General features: G+C 38.2%; 1 protein-coding gene across 5 annotated transcripts in view; it reads right to left on the bottom strand.

The window, feature by feature from the left end:
- Slc4a4 (solute carrier family 4 member 4) overlaps nt 1-24467 on the bottom strand; it is a 315411-nt gene that overhangs the window by 191678 nt on the left and 99266 nt on the right. For 2 of the 5 annotated variants that reach the window (XM_042678216.1, XM_042678217.1), the window contains exons 3-5: nt 22043-22178; nt 10469-10629; nt 2779-2958 (exon numbers count right to left, since the gene is read on the bottom strand). In XM_042678216.1, coding sequence (XP_042534150.1) covers nt 2779-2958; nt 10469-10629; nt 22043-22178 — 477 coding nt within the window. Of the gene's footprint in view, nt 1-2778; nt 2959-10468; nt 10630-22042; nt 22516-24467 lie in introns of those variants that run through there. The other 3 variants (XM_042678214.1, XM_042678213.1, XM_042678215.1) reach the window with 2 other exon arrangements.

Genomic DNA, 24467 nt, shown 5'->3' with positions numbered 1-24467 from the left:
TTATATTTTATTTTGGTGGTTCTGGGGCTCAAATTCTGGGTATGGGCACTGTCCCTGGGCTCCGTTTTGTTCAAGGCTAGCTCTCTACCACAGTGCCACTTCTGACAGTTCTGTGATTAACTGGAGATAAGAGTCTCACAGGGACTTTTCTGCCTGGGCTGGCTTCAAACCTCAATCCTCAGATCTCAGCCTCCTCAGCAGCTAGCATTGAAGGCATGAGCCCCATGTGCTCGGCTACTGGGTCCATTTTTTTAGTCTATTATATAAGACCAAGGTAATTTAAATTTATCTAGGTTGTCCATGAAAATATTAGAATCTGGTTTCCACAACAGTAGACATAGGATCTTGGTTTGTTAAAATAGTAGTAATAGTTATATAATTCTTTTAAGAAATTTAATCTGAGAACATCTCATAGTTGGTAGAGATATTGAGTGATTAAACTCTGAGACATAAGGGTAACTGTGTAAACTTGTCAGTTTAGAAAGCCAAAAATGTGCTATCTTATAATCTGCAATAATGTACCTTGGAGGTACATGAAAATCATTTCTAAAGGATCTCTCAAAAACAAACCTTGCCTGTGATATTTAAAGAGAGCTTGGTATCACAAGGGCCAATAATAACATGTTTAAAAAGAAAACTAATCACATCCCATGCTGCAGGGTGTAAGCTCATCATTTAAAGAGCTGAAAAGAACTGCCTGCCTTTCCTATTTGCTTTCTGTCCAGTATACACAGCACTTCACGAGTGAAAAGGAGAATAAGAAGGGCAATTTCAAGTTTCTTCCGAAGTACAGATATCCATTGAGAGAATGGAAGATTGAATGATGAGCAATAGCAACACGTTCTTAGTGTTCCACAACCAGATTTTTTTCTCCAAATGCACAAGCTACTGGACTCTGACATTCACCTATTCCCAATCTCTCATTTCCTTCCAGCTCATGGAAATGTACCCACCATTCTAGTAGAAAGCATTCTGCCTGCCAACTATAGTCACTATCTGCAAATATAGCAACATGGGAAAATAGTGAACTTATTTACTCCTTTCTGCTACCAACAGCTCCATGATTTGAAACAAAACAAAAATTTCCAATTCTTGAAACTTAATTTAATATGATAAAGAAGATCACCTAAGGTGCATAGGAGAGGCTGCCATAATTTCAAAATTATATGAGTTGTTTAAAATGAAATACTGATAACACTAATTACAACAAATTGTTCATCCTTTATTTTTCCTATTAAACAACTTTTCTTTTCAAAAATGCAATTCAAAAACAAAGAATTAAAAGGAGGTACACAGGCTCAAGCCTGTAATTCTAGTTACTCAGGAGGTTAGATCTAAGAATCGCAGCTCAAAGCCAGTCCAGGCAGAAAAGTCCATGCAGCTCTTATCTCCAATTAACAACAAAACAAAATCATGAGTGGAGCTATGGTTCACGTGGTAGAGTGACAGCCTTGAGCCAAGAGAGAGTGCAAGGCCCTGAGTTCAAGCCCCAGTTCTGGCACAAAAAAAAATGATTTCCAACAATATGTAGGTATTAGTAGAACCATCCAACTGTACTAGGAATGCTCCTTATTATGAATATATCTTATAAAAAGCATTTATATTCTAATTATTTTTGTAACCAGTACTGCTTTTAAAAAATAACAGAAAGTGTGCTTACAATAAACTCTTCCATTTTCTTTACTATTGTTAGAAAAATCATGTTTCTGGAAGCAAGTGTCTAAGTTGGAATTCTGTTTATACAGTTCATTTTTTCACACCTGTTATTCTTAAGTGTAGCTAAAGGCAATGGATTAGAATCTCCCTTATCTATCTATTTCTCTTAATACCAAAATAGACAGGATGGGACTCAAGTGTAGCTCTAATTCTGCTAACCCAATGCTTTTTACACCTTTATTTCCTATACTTCACAGACACTTACTGCTCCCTTCTCATTTCACCAAAGCATAAAATCTACAAGAAAGGAAGAAAGAAAGCAAGAAAGGAAGGAAGAAAGGAAGGAAGGAAGGAAGGAAGGAAGGAAGGAAGGAAGGAAGGAAGGAAGGAAGGAAGGAAGGAAGGAAGGAAGGAAGGAAGGAAGGCGAGAGAGAAAAAGAAAGGAAGGAAGGAAGGAAGGAGAAGAAGGAAGGAAGGAAGGAAGGAAGGAAGGAAGGAAGGAAGGAAGGAAGGAAGGAAGGAAGGAAGGAATCTCTGGTAAATACTAAATGTAAGTAGGACATAGTGCCTTTTCTATTGTTATATAATTGGGTTAATATATAATCATTTATCTAATAAGATTTTTTTTAAATAATATGGAGTCTTACTTGGCTGAAATGATCATTTATAGGCTGGATGCCATCTCTCAAACAAAGCAAACACTATGATATGAGATTTCAAAGCATTTACCCTACCTTATTATCTACTCCTAATTCTGGTAAACTATCATGTTGAAGACACAGTCCCTGAGGGACACAATAATATCGACACGTGTGTCGAGTCAGCTGAAATATTTAGCTATTTCTTCAGAGTTATAAGCAAAACTTCTCCATCAGAGTAGACAAAAGGACCAAGTGAGGCGCGATCATATTTACAACCTCCAAAACCAGTAAAATCTTTCCAGCAAGACTGTACACCGCCTAACTGGATAAAAAATATATATCATGAAATGACTGTGGCATATGAACTTGAGTAAATAAGAGAGAAGTCCAGTGAGGAGGAAGAAAGGATGGCAGGAGATGGAGAGGAAAGGTGAGTGAGACAGACAGGTAAAAGAAGGTAGCGTCCAGCCAGCTACATTACCATTATCAGGGTTGGTAAACATCCTACTTGCACTGGAAACAGTCTTCCCAATGTCAGCCAGGGAACGCAGATTGGATTTCTTGGTTTGATGTCGATGCTTCCGGAGCAAAGTATAGGTTACCTTATCCTTAAGGTCAGGTTTCAATAGGCCTGTCTCAATCTGGTTGTCAACAATCATCTCTGATATGGAAGCAAAGCAAAACAGAAATCAAATGTCAGTCATGAAACTACAAAGTTAATAGGTACCCTAGCTTCATGAATGTCACTGTTAAATCCAGTATCTATATAATACTCTTGAATCTATAACTTTCTACTTTATATGAAGATAAAGACAGACGTACAGGGATGCTGGCATTAATGGCAGAGTTACAGATAGTTTAGTACTTTAAATTTAGAAAGGTACAATTGTGTTCTTCATTTTTTTCCATTCTCAGTTATGGTGAATTTGTATGAATTATATTTTTCCCTAGATACACAGGAAATTTATATTTTTATTTATTTATTTAGTCACCTTTTGTTCAAGGCTACACTTTACCACTTTGAGCCACAACACCAGTGTTCTTGTAGTTAATTGGAGATATGAGTCCCACAGACTTTCCTGCCCGGGTTGGCTTTGAACCACAATCCTCCTGAATGGCTAGGATTATAGGCATGAGCCACCAGTTCCTGGGTACATTTTTAACTTAAAAAGTTATGAAAAAACCTGAAGAGAATATATAAAATTTAAAGTAGTTAGATGAGTTATTTTTAAAATCTACTTTTCCAAATTCTTCTGTGACATATTTTCCTTTTTTTTGATTTATTTAAATTTTTATTTATTTTTTTTGGAAAGGTGATATGCAAAGGAGTTACAGTTACTTAGGTATGAGTACATTTTTTTCCATTTGAGCCACAGCACCACTTCCGGTTTTCTGAGTGGTTTATTGGAGATAAGAGTCTTATGGACATAAGACTCATATTTTCTTTATGATAGAGCAAGGTAAGAGAAAATAATATGGACATAAGACTCATATTTTCTTTATGATAGAGCAAGGTAAGAGAAAATAATATCTTTCTGAATATCAGATCATTTGAACAGCAATTAATCTATTAAGTGAAAGATGAAAGTACAAAATTCTGCCCTAGTCTTTTCTAAGAACTTAGGCTTGTTCTTCCTGTTTAGAATCAACATGAAATGTAAATGTTTGTCCTTCTACAAGTAATTAATGTTTCTAGTCGCTGTTTTATTCTTAGTGTATAGTTGTCACTAGGAAAAAAAAACTGTTTCACTGAAAGATCTCCATGGATCATTCTTTTGGATGACAGATTATTACTCTATTCAAAAATAAGAGATTCAGGGCTGGGGAGGTGGCTCAGTGGTAGAGTGTTTGCCTTGCATACATGAGGCCCTGGGTTCGATTCCTCAGCACACATAAGCAAAAAGAAAAAAGCTGGAAGTGGTGCTGTGGCTCAAGTGGCAGAGCGCTAGCCTTGAGCTGAAGAACTGAGGGACAGCACCCAGGCCCAGAGTTCAGGCCCCATAACTGGACCCAATAAATAAATAAATAAATAAATAAGAGATTTAGCCAGACATGGGGTACATACTTGTGATCTTAACCACTCAGGAAGTACAGGGAGGAGGGTTGAAGTTTAAGACTAGTCAATGCGAAGATGGCAAGAGACCTATCTGAAAAAACAAACCAGAAGCAAAAGATTGGAGACATGGCTCAAGTAGCAGATGCTTGCCTACTTGCCTAGCAAGCATGAGGCCCTGAGTTAAATCCCTAGTATGGGGGGGGTGGGGAACCTCTCTCACATAAATAATCATGTAAGTGGTATAAATGGTGCATCTTCATGACAGGTCATCTCCTCACTTAGTAAAACTGAGGACAAAACCATCACAAAAATCTGTGTAATATGTACCCTGCCAGGAAGCTACTCCACTGCATGCAAGGGAAGGGTCAGTCCTCTGAAGGAAGACAAATCAACAGATCCCAAGCCTACTACTCCCTGTGAATCACCTGTACTCACCAGCACACATCCCTATTTTATTCTTGGGAAAAACTTCTCAGGATATAAAAGTGCAAAAGAAAACAAAACCGACTGCTCTGCAAAGAAAGAAAGAAAAAGTCTGACGAAAAAATTGATAAATACTGGTAAGATAAAACAAATCCCAGTGATTCTCACCCTATGTAAAAAGAAATCGGAGATGGAGGAGATGGAGATGGGCTTTGCTTGGGCAATGATTACATACGCTTCTCACAAGTCCATCTTTACACAAGTGGGCCTCCCGGCCTCTTGCCACTGACAATTTACAGTGTACAAACTACTATTTGGAAACCAAGCAAAGGCTAAATCAAAGATTTTCCATCCTGTGCTTCACACAGATACCATAAATGTCATTTAGCACTGGATCACTTGGTAGGCAGACAGGACAAGAAGGGAAGAGTTTCTTCTGTGAATGTTTTGGTTCAAAAATGGCCTTTAGCTCTGTGTATTTTTAACTACACAAACCTTACTCAGTAAACCTCTCAGAATTCTCTTTTAATTACAATTCCGTCTTGTGCCACAGTAAAATAATTAGGTGGCTCCAGAGCACAACCCTTCTGCTTTCCCTTTAAGTCTAGTTCCATGAGGAAAGTTCATTCTACAGAACCGCCACCACAAAAGTAAACTCCAGCAAAGGCTGGAGCATATCACTGCAAGTGTTATCAAACTCTTTCCTCTAATTCCAGGGTTGTGGGTTCAACTGTTTCTTATCTACCCTTCCTGGCAGGGCCTCCCTCTCTTCCTTGCCTTGAAGTCAAAATCCAATCCACATGTATACAGTGCAGCCAGCCCTCTGTTACTAAAGCCTGGAAATCACCAGTTAGGACAGGTTAAACCATCTGTGTGGCTTATGCCCTTCATTAAGTTTCCATAAAAATGCCCCACATTATAGGGATCTCTTTAAGCACAAACGAGAAAACCTTTCAAAGGAAACTGGGGGCAGTAACATTCTACAGCAACACTGAAATTAAGCCTTCACTGTTCAAAAATCCCACAGATGCTACCAACTGGGGGCAGATGTGACAACTCCAGATGAGAACAGAGCTGAAAGGAACTTCGGAGAGCATCAAGTTCAACTCCTGCTATACACAGAGGAGAAAAGAGAGGGTTAGAGATGTGATTGTACTGGACTTCAGCCATTGGCTTATTATTAAAGGCAAAAGCCTCAAATAAAATCAGGTTTCCAAACTAACATTGTAGATCGTTTTCCCTATCACTCGATTTTTATTTAAAAAGAAGCTCTAGCCAAAAAAATACTAATATGAACAGTTTTTGCAAGCCAAGAGAAAGATGGCCATGTAACAGAAAATGATCAAAGATCATAAACATTCTTAAAAGAAAAACAAAGGGCTTAAAATACATAAAAATTCTCAACTTCAAAATTAACAAAGACAATTTCCACGAGTGTAAACAGAGTTTGCATAGAAAAGAAGAGGAGAGTAGCTCTAAGAATAGATTCATAGGTATATATTTGTTTTTGTGGATTTTATTTTTCTGAATTACTTTTAAATAAAATATATTAGTTTTCTGATTGGGAAAAAACAATGAAGATAATGCTATATTGGAAATATAAAACAAGTCACAAACCAAAAAGAAAAAAAAAAGAAATGAGACACACATCTGCCAATGTACATAGCTCAGGAACGCCCTTACATATAAAAATCAGCTCTAAAAATAGAGCTACATTTTCCTCATCCATTTCTCATCGCAATAAAATACCTGAAATGGATTATAATTCTTTTTTTTAACTTAGGAGTGGAGGAAAATTTCCCTAGACTTGATTTCATATCTGGGTGACATGCTAGAATTACAATGATGATGCTAAGAATAAACCTATTTAAATAATCCATGAAAATGATGTTTGATCCTTTATACTTCTAAGATAAATTTTTCTATTAGCATGCAGAAGAGATTCTTCTTCAAGAAAAAGCACACAGAGGCCCTGAGAAGAATCAGAATTAGCCTGGAAGTTTTATGTAAGCAGGACAAGTGACACAGGCTTAAACAGACAGCCACCCACACTACTCGGCCCCATTCGGTGCATGGTCCCTCAATGTTGCTGCCTTTGAGCCTGCGGGTGGGGGTGTCTCTCATAGGTGGCCCAAGGAGCCATGGTAGCAGGTGAATTCCAAAGATGGATGAAATCTATGCTACTGTTTTCTTGCTATAATCATATTTGCCATTATTTCTTTTTCTTCCCATTTGTTGAAGTAGAATTCGGGTTTGGAGGGGATGCATCTTAAGACCGGGCTGGGTATAATTCTCTGCTCAGAATTGTCAGCATGATTCAGGACAAAGCAACTCCACCTCACCCTTTGCTCAAAAAAAAGATTTTCTTAATAACAAAATAATAAACTCTAACTCCTCAGTTTACTGTGAAATCTTCTGGCATTTAAAATGAAATAAGGGCTGTTTACTCTTCATGTGTGACCCTTTGTCGAGGCTCGGGTTCTTCCAAAGGATTTGTTATTTTTTTTTAGCCAATTACTCTACCCAGTTCTGCAAATCTGACCCTTTTTTTTTTTTACCGTCCCTTTGTTTTGCTCGTGATGGGTGGTTTGCCTTTGAACTCTTTCTCTGTGTTATCAGCACCAGAATGACACCAGTGTCCCTCTGCCTATTTGCCCCAGGGACTGTGGAGCAAACATATTAGTGAATGATGATGCCTCAAAGTGACCTAGCGATGTCTAATTTTATCATGTAATGACCATTTTTTTATATAAATGCATGGTGGTTACAGAAAAAGTTCACAGCTGATAATACACAGTAATGGAAAATTTCTTGGAAGGCAGGGATCGGAAAATCACAGTTCAAGGCCAGCCAGGCCAAAAATGTTTGTGAGATTCCATCTAAACAAATGGTGAGGCATGTCACTTGTTATCCCAGATACTAGGGAAGCACAATGGTTTAGTCCAGTATTTTGAACCCATCACTCCAAGTGTAAAGCAAGGTCCTATGTTGAAAATAGCCAACACAAAAAAACAGCCATTTCAGGAGGCTGAGATCTAAGGATCAGTTTGAAGCCAGCCCAGGCAGGAAAGTTCATGAGAATCTTATCTCCAATGAACTTCTGAAAAGTCAGAAGGGAGCAGTGGCTCAAGGGGTAGAGCATTAGCCTTCAGCAAAAAAGCTCAGGGGCAATGCTCCATGTTTGAGTTCAACTATCAGTACCAACAGGAAAAAAACAAAGTCATGAAAGCAAAAACCTCAAATATTATTGAGTATCCTTTCTTTCTTTCTTTCTTTTTTGGTCAGTTGTGGGGCCTGAACTCTGGACCCAGGCGCTGTCCCTCAGATATTCAGCTCAAGGCTAGCACTCTGCCACTTCCAGCTTTTTCTGCTTATGTGGTGCTGAGGAATGGAACCCAGGGCCTCATACATGCAAGGCAAGCGCTCTACCACTGAGCCACCTTCCCAGCCCTGATTATCCCTTCTTTTTTTTTTTTTTTCTTTTTGGTCAGTCATGGGGCTTGAACTCTGGACCTGAGTGCTGTCCCTCAGCTCTTCAGCTCAAGGCAAGAGCTCTACCACTTGAGCCACAGCACCACTTCCGGTTTTCTGGTGGCTTACTGGAGATAAGAGTTTCCTGCTCAGACATTCCTGCCCATGCTGGCTTTGATTATCCTTCCTTAAATGTAGTAGATACCAGAACTTCTCTCTTTAGCAATTAGGTAGTGAAATTCTAATTTATTGTGAGAATCTATCTTCTACTACACATAAAGAATCAGTTTCTCAAATCCAGAAGCTCCACATGTGGCTACATGTGAGGCTGAAGCTCCTGGGACAGTTCTACAAAATAGCTCAAGAATATAATCCACTCTTAGCTTTCATCACCAGACATAATAAAGCTGGTCCACTGTGCTTAGCTCTGTCTACCATACCATTTGAAATCTTTTCTCCTATTCATGAAGTCCCTGAGAATCTGTCCACCTTATTTAAAATCTTCCCTTACCTTCTATGAGGGAACACATAGAAAGACCTGGATAAACAAATTTTGCTGAAGTGTAAGATGAATACACATGATTATCTCATTCAACACTCATAACAACTCTGAAAGGTCCACCTTCATTCTGCCTTCACAGATGAAGAAACTCAAAAATGCAAAAGAATTGAGGTACTTGTTTTGCCCATGGTCATCACGTTAACAAAGGAGGATATTATTTGAAACTCTCCATCTTTAAACCCTGTCTTCTTCCTGTGCTACCATTCTACATCTGGTGGAATTAATATATGACCCCTTCTAGGGCTCAATGAAATGAATCTCTAAGTGACAGAACTTCAGGCAAGAAGCTCACGAGCTCTGATGATACAAATGAGTCCTGGCATCAATGACTGATTCAGTCATTAACCCATAAGGCCCTGCTGATTCACAGCCCTCTACAACCTTTCTCTGTCCATAGCTAAAAGCCTAGTCCAGAAACTAGACTATTTCCTATCTCACCAAAGATTGTAACTATATTTTGCAAATCATGAGGGTAAGTTGCAGAGTAGCTCACTGCAATGTCTAGGGACAGAGTTCCAAAAATCCAATGCTGCCAGGCACTGGTGGCTCACGCCTGAAATCCTAGTTCCTCAAGATGCTGAGATCTGAGCATCACAGTTCAAAGTCAGCCGGGCAGTAAAGTCCTGACACTCTTAGCTCCAATAAACCACTAAGAAACCGGAAGTGGAGCGGTGGCTGAAGTGGCAGAACACTCACCTTGAGCTGAAGAGCACAGGGACAGCGCCCAGGCCCAGAGTTCAAGCCCCATGATCAACAACAAAAAAAAAAAAATCCAATGCTTAGACTTCCAGATGGGACAGTAAGAGGGCTTTGTTGAAAATATTAGTCTAGTAAATATTCATGAATGAAGGGAAGAAATACAAATATGTGTGTAAACAACATGATTCTAATTGTAACCAAAAACAGTAAAAACAATGTGAAAAATGATGAACTGAAGTTGAGGCTTTTAAGTGGTAGAGTAGCTGCCACACAAACCTAAGGCCCTGAGTTCAAACACAGTATCACCAAAACAGAAAGAAAAAAAGGAATCAAGATTCTCTTGTTATAAAATTGCAAAATACAAAAGAAAAGGTTAGGAAATAAATTTAGAAGTAAATATTCCAAAATGTTAACAATGGCTATAACCACACTCACACTCTCACTCTCACTCACTCACTCTCTCTCTCTCTCTCTCTCTCTCTCTCTCTCTCTCTCTCTCCCCTCCCCCCCCCAGGCATATTTTTTTTTCTTAAAAATTTCTGAACCTGGATACCAGTGGCTCACGCCTATAATCCTAGCTACTCAGGAGGACTGCAGTTCAAAAAGCCAGCCCAGGCAGCAAAGTCCATGTGACTCTTACCTCTCCAACTAATCACAGAAAAAGCTGGAAGTGGAGTTGTGGCTCAAGTGGTAGAATGCTAGACTTGAGCACAAAAGCTTAGGGACAACCAGAGTTCAAACCCCAGAACTAGCTCCCCCAACTATAAATAAATAAATAAAGTTATTTGTCTGAATTTTCTAATTTTTCTGTAACGAACTTGTTCTAGTTTTACATATAAAAATAAGAAATAAATGTTATAAGATATTCAACTTTAGGTACACTAGTAGACATATGCATTGGAGAACATCTGTGAAGTTGTAAAGCTAAAAAGTCACAAGAATGTTACACCTCATACTTACCCACCAACTGTGGGAGAGAAGAGGCCTCCCGGTCGAGCATGATCGATCCTTTCTCCATGCAAGTCCGCAGCTCAAATAAGCTGTGTAAAGACAAGGTGGCCACGTGGGGCTTGCTCCATCTCTCCCCACCCTGTTCCACTTTTTCTTCGAACTTAATCCACCTAGGAAGATCAAATTAGTGAAGAACAATTAAAAGCAATCCAACCTCCTTTGGAAATAGTAATGTTAACAGAAGTATCTCTCCTCTTACCAGTAGTACTTCCACAGTGCTTTTTTTTTTGGTCAGTCATAGGGCTTGAACTCTGGGCCTGGGCACTATCCCTGAGCTCTTCAGCTCAAGGTGAGCATTCTACCACTTGAGCTACAGTGCTACTTCCACTTTTCTGGTGAATTGAAGATAAAAGTCTCACAGATTTTCCTGCCCAAGGCTGGCTTTGAACCACAATCCTCAGATCTCAGCCTCCTGAGTAGCTAGGATTATAGGCGTGAGCCACCAATGCCCACCAACACAACGCATTTTTTTGTTGATGTTGTTGTTGTTGTTCAAGGCTGAGGTTCTACCACTGCAGCACACCTCTACTTAGTTGTAGTATTAGGCTTTGTCTTCCTGGGCTGGGTTTTTTTTTTTGGTCAGTCGTGGGGCCTAAACTCTGGGCCTGGGCTCTGTCCCTTAGCTCCTCAGCTCTAGGCTAGCGCTCTACTACTTGAACCACAGCATGACTTCCGGCCTTTTCTGTTTATGTGGTGCTGAGGAATCGAACTCAGGGCCTCCTGCATGCAAAGCAAGCACTCTACCACTGAGCCACCTTCCCAGACCCCTGCCTTTTGTTTTGTAGAGAAGTAAGAATAACTAGATCACTACCTCCTCTGAAGAGGAAAAAGGCAAGCCAAAAGAAGTCACAGCATCTTTGCTCTGCTACCCATCAATATGGAATCATGAAATCCCTAAGAACAACCAGTAAACAAAACTTGTTAATGAGGTAGAAAAAAATAATGTGCTTTTCAAAATTCTCTTTGTGGGTAGAGCTTAGTGTAAAAACCTCCAGCACTGTGAGCATCATTTTTTTTATTGTCAACGTGATGTACAGAGGGGTGACAGTTACATAGGTCATAGGTATGTTTCTTGTCAAACTTTTTACCCCCTCCTTCGTTTTTCTCCGACTTTCTCTCCCTCCATCCCCTCCAAGTTGTACGGATCATTTCTAACATATTGTCTTGTGAATATCACTGTTGCATTGGCTCCCTCTTGTCCTTTGTCTCACCATTCTGTTGTTCCCCTTCCCTTCCCTAATTCAGATAAACGTTATATGCAATATCCAGGGTACCAAAATCAAATACAGTGACAACAGGAGATAAACCACAGGGCAAAGGACACACAAAAGAAACCAGAAATCACATAGTATATTAACGATAACAACAACAAAGAAAAACCTCTTGTGTCCATGTCTTAAGAGTTCATTTTGCGGGCTGGGAAAGTGGCTCAGTGGTAAAGTGCTTGCCTTGCATGCATGAGGCCCTGGGTTTGATTCCTCAGCACCACATAAGCAGAAAAAGCCAGAAGTGGCACTGTGGCTCAAGTGGTAGAGAGCTAACCTTGAACTGAAGAGCTGAGGGACAGTGCTCAGGCCCAGAGTTCAGGCCCACAACTGACAAAAAAAAAAAGTTCATTTTACTTAGCATCATCTTATATGGTCATATATATATATATATATATATATATCGAGAGAGAGAGAGAGAGAGAGAGAGAGAGAGAGAGAGCACTATTGAGCTATTCTGTTCATCTGCTAACATTATCCTAGATGTAAACTAATTATGACAAATAAGGGAAACCATGGGACTTATGTTTCTTTGAGTCTGGCTTACTTCACTTAATATGAATTTGCAAGGCAGACTTATATATGGAGGAAATAAGTAATGAACCAATATTTATCTCAAATACTACAGAACCATGATGTATACACAGCAGTAATAAGTATGGAAAAATCCCATTGTGAGGCTCAAGTAGGCTCATCGTGTTTTGTCATGTCTTTTGTTTAGTTATGTCTTTCTCAGCTGGTTATAGTCCTATCTCATTGGGATTCTACTAGAAGTGTTACCCTTCAAGTTTGGCTCCACATGTGTTTAAAAAGATACAAGCTCAGTGAACAACCAATCTCCTCTGACACTAATGGAGCTTCTGTTAACCTCAGCATAGCCATAGTTTCTGCTTTGTATGATTTCTAAACACTGTAACAATATAGCAATAGACAGAACTCTTTTAAGTCTAATGAGAATAAGCCATCTTTAGGAGCTTTTATATCTTATATATTATATTACACATAGATCCTCCTAGGATGTTAAAGGAAATAGGAAACTACTGCTTTTGACACCTGCAGGAAAACATTTCTTTCACATTAAACCTTCTGAGAGATATTGGGAAAGATAATGAGAGGGTTAAAACTTGGTTTTCTACATTTTTCATCCAAAGGTTTAATGATTGAAAAATGTTTTCCTAGAAAAAAGCTAAACACTCACCTAACTCACTAAAGATGAGAACAAAGGGCAGAGATCAGAGGAAGCTCTACATAAGGTATTATTTATAGAATGCTTACCAACCCCTGAGGAGAGGGAAAAACACATTAGTAGAAACAGAAGTGGAAATAGATCAAAAGATCAGCCACAATGTCAAAGAAAAACTGAGAATTATACTTGGTCTAAAGCTCAGGATTCAGAAGTGTTGTTGCCATATCTAAACCCTCCCTCAACCCCTCTGGTCACGAAAAACCTCATAGCCCTACAACTTCACCTGGGTCATCTTAATCCAACTATCTCAGCTGTAAGACAATCCTTTCTCCTTCAGTTCACAGAAGTAAAAAATGAAGTTATTTTTATATTTACTTCAAAAGTTAAAACGTCAATGCCAAAGAGGTTCTAATACCACAAACGGGACCTAGTTTATTTTAATAAAAGTTGTTGAGATACACTGCAAAAAATGAATCAGACAACTAATCTGTGTGTATGTAGTTGAACTGTTTGTAAACTCAGCTAGAATTAGAGCCAGTGAAACAGAAGGAACTGAGAGAAAAATGAAAAATGTACATCAACACACCTATAGAATTCTAAGGGTATAAACAAAATAATAAAAGATAATTAAGATAAATAGGACTAATGGAGACTAAGTATGTCATAGAGTATACCACATTGCTTTATTTTAGTATTTCTCCTCCTTGCTTACAGAATCTATAACCATGTTTGTTAGTATTTATGATAGGAATCATTTCATATCTTGTAATTTATTCTTCAAGAGAACACTTCAGAATAAAACCTGATCATATATTAAATCAATTCAGTGATTCCTCTTTTTTATTGCTAGAAATATTCTTATTAGCTAAGAGATAAACTGTTTGGCCACAAAAGTTAAGCCCAACACGAATAAGGGCCAACTAAAAATTCATTAAAGTATAATACTTTAGATAGTCATTAATTCCCTATTATTATTCCTAAATTAGTCCCCTCTTCATCAATTGCCATCAACTTATAGTGGCAATTTATTTCTTAAAAGGCAACTTTTGACTTTTTAAGTTAAAATTAAACATAAATAAAAATGAATAAAAAATAAAACTAAGCATTAGGGGCCTGGCTAAGTGGTAGAGTGTCTACTTAGTAAGCATGAAGCTCTAAGTTCAAATCCCAGGACCAAAAAAAAAGGAAAAGACAATTGAGCATTACACAAATATGAGTATGTGACAGTGGGTCATTCTTGCCATCATCCTTACTATGATCTGAATGTGTATGACCTTAAAATTCCTATGTTAAAATCTTAATGTTGAAGTCAATGATAGTATGAAGTCAGGCCTTTTGAAAGTGAGCTGACCTTGAAGGTAAAACCTGCCTGTTTGGAATCAATGCCCTTACAGAAGAGGCAATAGATAGATAAAGTAGGAGGTACCACCTACGAACAAGGCGACCCCCCATCAGACAAAAAACACAGTTGCCTTGATCATGGACTTTCCAACTTCTAAACTGTGAGAAAAACAAACTTTTCAAGTCTATAAACTACACAGTCTATGATGTTCTGTTATGGTGGCCTGAACAGGCTAGTATAACCCTCAACTATTCAGAAAATATAAATTCAGTTAAATTTTCATTAGAAAGAAAAGAAGTAAAATCACAAAATTCCTTTGTAGCCTCTTTATTTTCCTACCTCCATATTGCAAACAACCTGACTAAACTTAAAATATGAATTTTTTAAAGTTTTAAAAGTATATTTAGAACCAAGCAATGGTGGTTCATGCCTGTAATGCTAGCAAGTCAGGCGGCTGAGATCTGAGGATCTCGGTATGAAGCCAGCCCAGGCAGGAAAGTCTATGGGACTCTTATCTCTAGTTAAACACCAAAAAGCCAAAAGTAGAGCTGTGGCTCAAGTGATAGAGCATTAGCCTTGAGCACAAAAAGCTCAGAGACAGAGACTAGGCCCTGAATTTAAGCCCAGGACCTGCACCAAAACAAAAGGACATTTAGAGCCAGTACATTTAGAGCCAGGCACCAAGTGGCTCATACCTGTAATTCTAGCTACTTAGGAAGTTGAGAACTGAGGACCATGGTTTGAAGCTAGCTCAGGCAGGAAAGTCTACAAGGCTCTTACTTCCAATTAATTTCCAAAAAAGGCTTGAAGTGAAGCTGTGGCTCAACTGGTAAAGTACTAGCCTTGAACAAAAAAGCTCAAGGACAGCACCTAGGCCCCGAGTTCAAGCCCCAGTACAGTCACCAAAAGAAAAAAAAAATACATTTAGATATTTTAAATCTCAGCTAGGTTGGATTTCAGAATTGTATTACTCAACACCCACCCTTTAGGTCAAGACTTAACCATGACAGAATAGAAATGAAATCTAAAAGCTGATGGTTACTTAGAATCTATATTGCTAAAGAGGAAGTATTATCTCACAGCTCAGCTTCGCATCTATTTCACTTGGCTGTGATGATGTCATACCATAGCACAGCTAATAGCACAATGAGAACTCTGAGTAATGCCCAATAAAGGCCTTTAAAAGAAATAACTCCGGTTTTTCAGGGAATGATTATACTTTCAACATATGCATTTCAGCATAAAATAACAGCTTTCACGTTTAAATAGACTGTTTGCCTATTGTTTCATTCAAGAAACTGCATTTTCTGGTTATCCTTCTCACATAGCAAGGACAAACTTAAAAACAAACTGAATACAACTCAACTCAAATCAGAAGCCATTAAAGAGGAGGCTAAGGCAAAGGTACCAAAGGTCAACCTATCAGAGTGTCAATGAATCTGCAAAGGTGCTTTACAGCCATGTAATTACATTAAAAACAAACAGACACATTTATTGGAGAGCATACTAAAAGCTACTATTTACCCTTCCTAATAACTATGAATAGCCATATATTTGTAGCAAGTTTCTGACTTCTTCTTTTGTTTTGGAACTTGACATGTAAAAATTAATTTCACAAGTTTTTTTTTAATGCCTACAATTACAAAACTGTTATACCCTTGGAAGAGCAGATTGCTAGGTGAAGTTTATTTCTTCCAAGGTCTCAGAAGAATAATGATAAAGTTCTTTGCAGTTTTAACACTTGAGTGACTTCCAACAAACCAGTATTTCACTCATTTGTTGAAGAAACAGAATGCCCAGTGGGAATCACTGAATTTTGCAACTTTCCAATCATATGATTAAATATAATTAAGAAAACACAAGCCCTCTAACTTAAAAACCTGCCAGTTTTACTGTGGAAAATAGTCATGACCTTTGCACTAGACTTCATTCCAACTAAGTGAAACTACTAAAATGATAAACGAATTTCTTGATAATTAAAAAGTGTCTCCCATACATGAAAAAGAAGTCAATGCTGGTCCTTACCTAGGATAAATAAAGTCTTTAAGGAGAATTCTTGAATTTCTAGATCAACTGTGAAATGTAATGCATATAATTACCTAGATATAACTACCTATAATTACATAGAAGGTTAGATTTCTTGAGTCTTTTCCTTACAGAAAGACTCAACTTGGGCTGAAATGGAATTTCCCAAAGTAATCAGCAGAGAGAAGACAGAGATCAGTGAGGCTTGGGAAGAGAGCCATCTCTCTCTCTCTCTCTCAAAATCCACAGGGTAAGCATTCCTGTTTCATCATGACCTCAAGTCAGTTCTCCAAAGGTGAGCCGGGGCAGGGCAGGGAGATGTTGAGCTGTGCCATGCTACTGGACAGGAATCTTCACTGCTCTCTCCCGTTTGTCGGCTTGTGTTTGTGGAAACTTGTGACGGCTTTCCTTTTTACTCAAGATTGACAATACAGTTTGAAATTACACTGAGTAAATGATCTTTAACATGCATCTATCTATCAGTGGTTAAGTCCAGCACTGGTCATCCCAAAAACGCACTAAACAATTTAATTCAAATGAGTAAATAATTGGGCAAAGAAAAAGAGTCATTCCCTTCCTCACATCACTGGGCCATCAGCATAACTGAACAGACCATAAGCTCCTATTTTACTTGTTTTGCTAATAAGCCCATTACTTATTGCCACATTCTTAATGAGGAACATAGGCATTCTCATTAAGTACAAATGATATCATGTTAATTACTGTATGAGAATAAATGTCATTTTTTGAATGACTAAACATTCAGAGATAACTTTTGGGAAGAATGATTGACATTTGCTAGGTAGCACACATCTATAATCTCAGCTACTCAAGAGGTAAAAGAACAAGAATTCAAGGCCATGCCAGGTAAAAAGCAGTTTCAGATCCTATCTTGGAGAAAAGGAAAAAAAAAGCAATCTGGTAGCTCACAATTCTAATATAATCCCAGCTACTTAGGAAGCAAAAATCAGGAAGATCACAGTTTGAGGACAACCAGATAAAATATTAGTAAGAACTCAATTTGTTTAATAAGCCATGCATGGTGATACACACCTGCCATGAAAAAGCACTGTAGAAGGCATTGATAGGATGATTGTGGTATGAAGCTGGGGGTGAGTGGGGGTGGGGACACGGAATATAAGGCCTATATGAGAATTAACTAAAAGTAAAAATGGATAGAGGCTGTGGTTTAGATGGTGGAACACCTGTATCCCAATATCACAGAAAAAAGTAACATTTTTGACATCCCATTAATCAGATACATATCTCAAATCTGATAAATCTACACTTTGTACACTCTTCAGCACACACACACACACACACACACTATTGTGAACGATCTATTAGAAATTCAGCATTGTAACATAGGAAAGATAGGTGAAGAATCTGAAAAGGAGGGTTAGAGTTGAGTGCTATTTTAAATTCCATGTAAGTAAAAACTTTTCTGGCAAACTTACTTTCCAAGATGAAAAGAGGCATCTTCACTACTATTGAAAAAGTTATTGTGAAAACAAAAACAAAAAAATCAACCTGCTATTCCTAAAGTAAGATTGAAGCCACGATAATGCTGAAACATTGCAACAAGTAATACTATTGTTCAAACAAAAATCATTAGGCAATTGAAAAGTATAGAAACTGAAAAGGCAAAGAAGTATGGGCCCTGTGCTCTATGGAGTGTAGACTCTCACTAAGAGCTATCTCCTCTTTCTCCCTCCCGGCTCTCTGGAATAAAATACTCTTCCATCTGGGATGTAAAAGAGTGCCTACTTAGCCTGTATGGGGTTCATTCCCTCACCCAAACACATTACACACTACACACACACACACACACACACACATGCCCATGTCTGTCAAGCAGAGTTTTCACAGGAAAGCAAACAGCTCTTGAATTTAAAAGTTAGTCAGAAGGAGACGTGTGTCACACATCTTCATATATAAAACTATTCCCTTCTAAACACCTCACTTTTACTAGTCTGGTAGGTATCACAGCTGGACATCACAAAGGGAACATTATTGTAGAAACACTCTGAAAGCAGAGTGTATCCCTAGAAGTAGACTGCTGATAATATGACCGCTTCAAGAAGCATGACCATCTGCAAGCCTCTCCACAGAACTTTAGAGAAAGGAGCAAAGTAAGGATTCTATTTCTACATTCATTCCTTCTCTCAATTCCTAGTTCGTGAGCATCACTGGGTACCTCTAAATTCTAAGTGCTAGGAGTGCAGTAGTGAACAAAACAAGCACTCACAGAGCTTCCATTTTATTCGGAGGAGACAAGAGTGAGATATCAAGATATATGATATGCTAAATGGTGCTAAGTGCTAAAGGAAAATAATGAAGTATAAAGGACATGAAGTGTTGGAGGAAAGTGTTGGAGAAGGTAATCTTTGAATGAGGGCCTGAGTGAAGAGGTGAGCCATGCACACAACCGAGGTGTGATAGAAGAGAATTTCAGATAGAGGGGATGGAAAGTGGAGAGTCCCGACAAGAGTAGCATGACCAGCCAGCAAGCCTTGGGCAGGCTGAACAGGACAAAGAAGTCAAAGTGATCAGCGTGAATAGTTCACGAGGAAAGTAATGATAGGTGCAGAGAGACTAACTGGAAGTATTTACAGAAATCTGGGTGAAAGATGAAGGTGGCCTAAACCAGGGTGGCAGAAGTATTGAATGTGAGATACCTGAATATCCAAGTATCTTTGAAGGTGAAACAGAATTTTCCAATTGGTCAGATAAGAGACAGGAGAGCAAGATGGGATCAAGGCCCAATATTCTGAGTGAAGCAACTAGAAGAATGGTATTATTTGGTGAAGTAAATCTGGACATGTTCAATGGAAGACTCTTAATCAGCCCTCTAGTTATCTGATTTCAATGAGGAAAACCAGTCTATGCTACAGATGTAAATGCAGACATCGTCACCTTATTAATGAATTCATTTGAAACTAAATGCTGATCCTTTTCTGAGCTTTATCAATGATGTAGGTACTGGCATTCTATAGCTATCAGTCCAAAAGAGATGAATTATAACAGACTCTAACTTTGTTCAAGATTTCTAAGACACTATTGGACTCTGAACCATTATTTCTAAGGCAATCGGTTCCCAACTAATTATGTATTTAGCAAACATTTATTCAACACCTCTTATGTACAGCGGTGCAAGACATTGGGAGTACCATAGTGAATGGACACACGTAATGGTCCCTGACTTCACATGAAGTTGTGCAATGAGAGAAATCAAAATATTACAACTGCAACTAATTAGTAACTGATTTGACAAATCTTAAATAAAAGAAGCTATAAAGTGAATACTTTTTCTCCCTGGACCATTCCCCTCAATACACAGTTTCCTGCCAACACTCTTCCTCACCAGCAGTAATCTCTGGGGGATCATTCAAGTCACCAAAATGGCATATGTTTCCCCCCCCTAAAAAAAATCTAAGAATTCAAGGGCATCCTACTTTATGAATCATAAATGAAAATACTATGACCGTGCGTTCAACATTGTATTCTCAGTGACAATGAACCATGATCTCTTCACCCTTTCAGGAACAGGAATCCTGTAAATTATAGTCTACGTCTGACTTATACCAGAAACAGAAAAACACCCCACATTCTAGTCTGTGGTAACTACTCACAGAGAACTTCAAGATGAAAATAGGAATCAAAGTAACCTTAGAAGCACAGCTGACTGTACCAGAATACCCACAGGGGATGAAATTTTAGAGTAATAAAATCTGCATGATGTTGGAGAGGATGTCACCTGGTAAGATGCTCATTTGATAGAATGGACTACTCAAGCTTAGAAAGGCTTAAACAAGAAGACAGCAGCAAACTCAAGACTAAAATATCTCAACACTTTACCAATCTGTAGTTTCCATCAGGAAAGAAGGAAAAGAAAGATTGCAACAGAGATATTACTAAAAGGTTTTCTTTGAATTTCTTTTAAAAGATACTTTAAAGACTTGTAAAAAGCGTACTTTACCAAGGATTTTTTACTATACAAGCTACTGTTTTGAGAAAGGTCCAAGTATAAAAGGAATTTCAAGAGACAGAATTAGAGATGGGGTAGAAATGGGTTACCAAAAGCTTTTTAAGTAAAAGAAGAAAATATTAATTATTGAACAGACAAGTTTAAACACGTATACCCACTGTCTGTAGTGGAAAGAAAATTCCACAACAAATGGAAAAGAAAATACTTTTAAATTGGGTCTCTTCCTTCTTACTACTGTAAGGGCCAATAAAATGTAATACCTTTTTCTTTTCTGACTATAGGTGAAGTTATGGAAGATAAGAAGTTCTCTATGAATTTTACTAAACTTTAATTTATGAAGCTTCTGTATTAAAAATATCAAATAGCTACAGATACTCAGTAGTACTTAAAATTGTGAAAATAAAAATAAAGGGTATAAGTTTCAGGACCTAACCGATCACACATCATCAAATAGATAAAGTTAAAATAGAGAATATCATATGTGAAACTTTTAATAGACTCATCTAGAAAGACTACTGAGTCATTGCCTTCCTCATAGTTTGTTTGCTTTTACTGATCAAAAATAACAACTTCTTTCTGACTTGAGAAAGATCTACCTAGAACAGAAATGCAGTTTCAATCCATTTTTCTATCTATTGCTGTGGGACTATCACCTATATTTTTGCTTTATTTTTCCTTAGCTCAAAAGCTCAAAAGCTTAGATATGACTAGTAGTCCTTAAATTGTAGAAGATATGGTGAACGAATGCAATTCAAACTTTTCAACTTTTACAGAGATCTGTATGGTTCTTTTAACCCACTGCTGTACGCCGAAGACCTTCATATGTGTGCTTGATGTGTGTACATTTATTCAAGGGGCACTGGCTGAATTTAATAAGAAAAATACAGATAAACACTATTTTGGAGAAGGTAAACTACACTGCTATCTCTATGTGCTAATGACAACGAGAGACAAATACTGTGCTATTATGTCACAGTTACTCTTTGTAGAATTGTGATATGCCACAGAAAAAGATTGAGTCAGGAACATGTAACAATCTACATGTAAAGAAAAGCTCTGTCCCATACAACTCACAAAACCTTAAGATACTTGAGGAATGCTTAGGTTACAAAGCATTTCCAAATATATATGAACAGATATAATATGCATGGCATAGTTATACAAGTATTATTTTATATAACATATATAAATATTACATAAAAATAAATTGAGGACTCTAAACTCCAAATTTTGATGAATGCTCTCATTGCTTTCAAAGAGATACTCAGAAGATGACAGGCTTTTACTTGAAATTATACCAACTTTGACTTACAACTGTTATTGTCTTTATAACAACTCTCCAATCAGGGAGTAGGAAATAAGCCATTCCAGATCTCACTAGGTACTTTGGCGTTTGGAAATACGTGGAGATAAATGCGTTGGCTATCATCTTTGGGTGCTTCAGTTTATTACAAAATTTCATATAAACTGAGATTTACTTCCATTCCTTATAGAAGTCAAACTCACGTCAGTACATAAACCATGCTCCACACGGAAAGTAAGAGGAGCTTTGCATCCATGTCAATGTAGAATGAAAGAACCAATAGTCACAGATGCCTTAGCCCAGCCAACATCATATCCATCAGCCATTCCAGCACTAAGGCCAGTCACAGGTGTGCCCATCTCCCCTGCACGCATTTCCCCAGGTCAGCACTACACACTACTCTTCATGCCTCACCTCGCTGTCTCCTTCCACTCCATCTCCTGCCCATCCACGGCCAGCAACTCATCCAACTCGGTGAAAAGCTGAGGAGGTGCTGGGCTGTCATCCTCCTCTCCCAAGATGAATCGGATGCGTTCTGCCGCAGGAGAGACTGCAGAAGTGAAAATACTGTGGTTAAACATTGGCTGGACCACCCTAAGGAAAGTGTAGCTTCGGGCTCTTCCTCTCTCCCCAAGGTTATTGGGCTTCCCTTCCAAATTGTCAGTGGACATCTTTGTCGCTGAGGCTCCCTTCTGCCCAACCTAAAGCCAAAAAGAAATCAAAGCCTGTCTCTATTCCTTTAGTCCAAACTGAATCTAGATTCTCCACCACTCTCGGGAACAGCACGCCAGAACTGTGTAGCCTGTGACAAAGAAGCTTGAGCCCTCAGATGAGCTGAGGTCCAGCCACGGATTCTCCTCCCCACTAATGACCTGTCCAAAATTCTGTGACAGAAATCAGCTTGAACCAATCACTTTTTATGGAGCAGTGGGAGGAGCAACAAAGCACCCCAATCCTGAGTTTTCCTTGGGTCCCCACCTTCTACCCACCCCTCCCTCCCTCTGTCCAATGTCTACACACTGGCCATCTCAGCCTCCTTACTGCCCAAGACTGACTAACTACAAGGTTGATGAAGGAATATTTAACAAGATGGACCTTCTTCTTTACATAATGAAAGGACCCAAAAACATTTAGTCACACTTCAGTGCACTTGAAAAACAAGCCCAAGTAAAATATTGCAGACCTGATGGGGGGAAGAAGAAGAAGATTTTCCAACACACTTAAGCACATAATTGAATGCCCTACTAGTTCCTTTTGACCCCATCTGCTGAAAATCATGTAATGAAAAATTAACTAGAATTCCTCCCAAGTTGTAGGTAATGTTCTTTTGCTTTAAAAGAGAGAGAAATAGGAGAAAATGGGACAGAATAAGAGAAAGATAAGCATTTGGAAATTGATGGTTATATTACAAAACTAAGGACCATAGATACTTTTCTAAGCTCTAGCTAAAACAAAGAGTGACATATACATGTGAATGGAGTTCACATGTATATTATATAAAAAAGAATATATGCACAAATCTGTAGAAATACATGTATACACGGAGCATAATAAAATATTCAAACCTCAAAAAACTGAAAATCTCATCTGAAAAACTATAGTAATACATGACAGGATAATAATCCATAGATCAAAATTTATTTGCTACAAATAAGCCCATGAAAAATATTCGAACTAGTTACTAAAATGGCATCAATGAATAAAGAAGAATAGTGACCAATATTCAGGAATCATCTCTAAAGAAAACATCTCTTTAAAGGAAATCTGGAAGTAAAAGCATATGCTGTAAGCCAGTAATTTTTCCCTGAAAATGTGTTCACTCAGGAAAATAAGTTAATTCAAAAATGTTACAATGGCAATGTTTATTACAGCATCACCTACCATTGAGAAAAATGAAAAAAAATCCTAAATAACTGCAAAAGAGACTGATTAATGTATGGTACAAATATACAATATGATACTACATATCTACAGTGCCTAGTATTAATGAAGCCCTGGTTGTGATTCTCTTTCAGAATAATAAGTAACTAGCAAAAAGGTGGAGCTAAAGGTGTGGCTCAAGTGGTAGAGCCCAAGCTGTGAGCAAAAAGACCGAGTGATAACACAAGGCCCTGAGTTCAAGCCCTAGTCCCAGCATACACACATCAAAAAACTGATCCTATATTAGGGAAAGAAAAAATTACATGTGTTTGTGTGTGTGTGTGTGTAAATCTCCATAAAATAAACCTTGTAATTAATGCAGCTCAACCCAGCTCCAACACATGTATATTTCAGTTTCCACACTGTAGTTAAAAAACAGTATTTCCTTAACCCATTCCACATTTCACTTAACATTGTATATCAACTCTATATAAAATACAACTTTTTCTTCTAGCTCTTCTGTCTGCAATTCACACTACATTAACTAACCAATGTGCAACCTGACCACTGACCAGTGACGGTACTTGTATCTCTCTGATGGTCACTGGCCACTGGCTGCTCTTTATTCAGTTCACTCACTGACAGCTAAGTGTGTAGTTGTGTTGCCTTCTGATCTCCCAAAGGGAAGTCCACACTGCATGGATAATCTAGACACAATTGGCCAGCAAAGATAAAAAGTACAGCACAGAAATGAAAATAGATATCAGAGGTAAAATTTGGATCCAATATAAATGGAGACAGGAGATGATCTGGTTGGGTAGAATGTTGATAATCCTGCCACTTTCCATATACAAAGGTCTTATAGTGGAGGCAGACAACATATATAAGAAGGGCCTGGAGTATAGTTCAAGTAGCAGATTGATGCTTAGCAAGCATCACTCTGGGTTCTGGGTTCAATCCCCAGTACTGTAATTATACC

This window comes from Dipodomys spectabilis, unplaced genomic scaffold (genome assembly GCF_019054845.1).
Source record: "Dipodomys spectabilis isolate Male_0828 unplaced genomic scaffold, ASM1905484v1 ptg000043l, whole genome shotgun sequence".
Classification (NCBI taxonomy): Eukaryota; Metazoa; Chordata; class Mammalia; order Rodentia; family Heteromyidae; genus Dipodomys; species Dipodomys spectabilis.
Note: the sequence above shows the minus strand (reverse complement) of the source record. Positions and strands in the feature narration are given on the sequence as shown.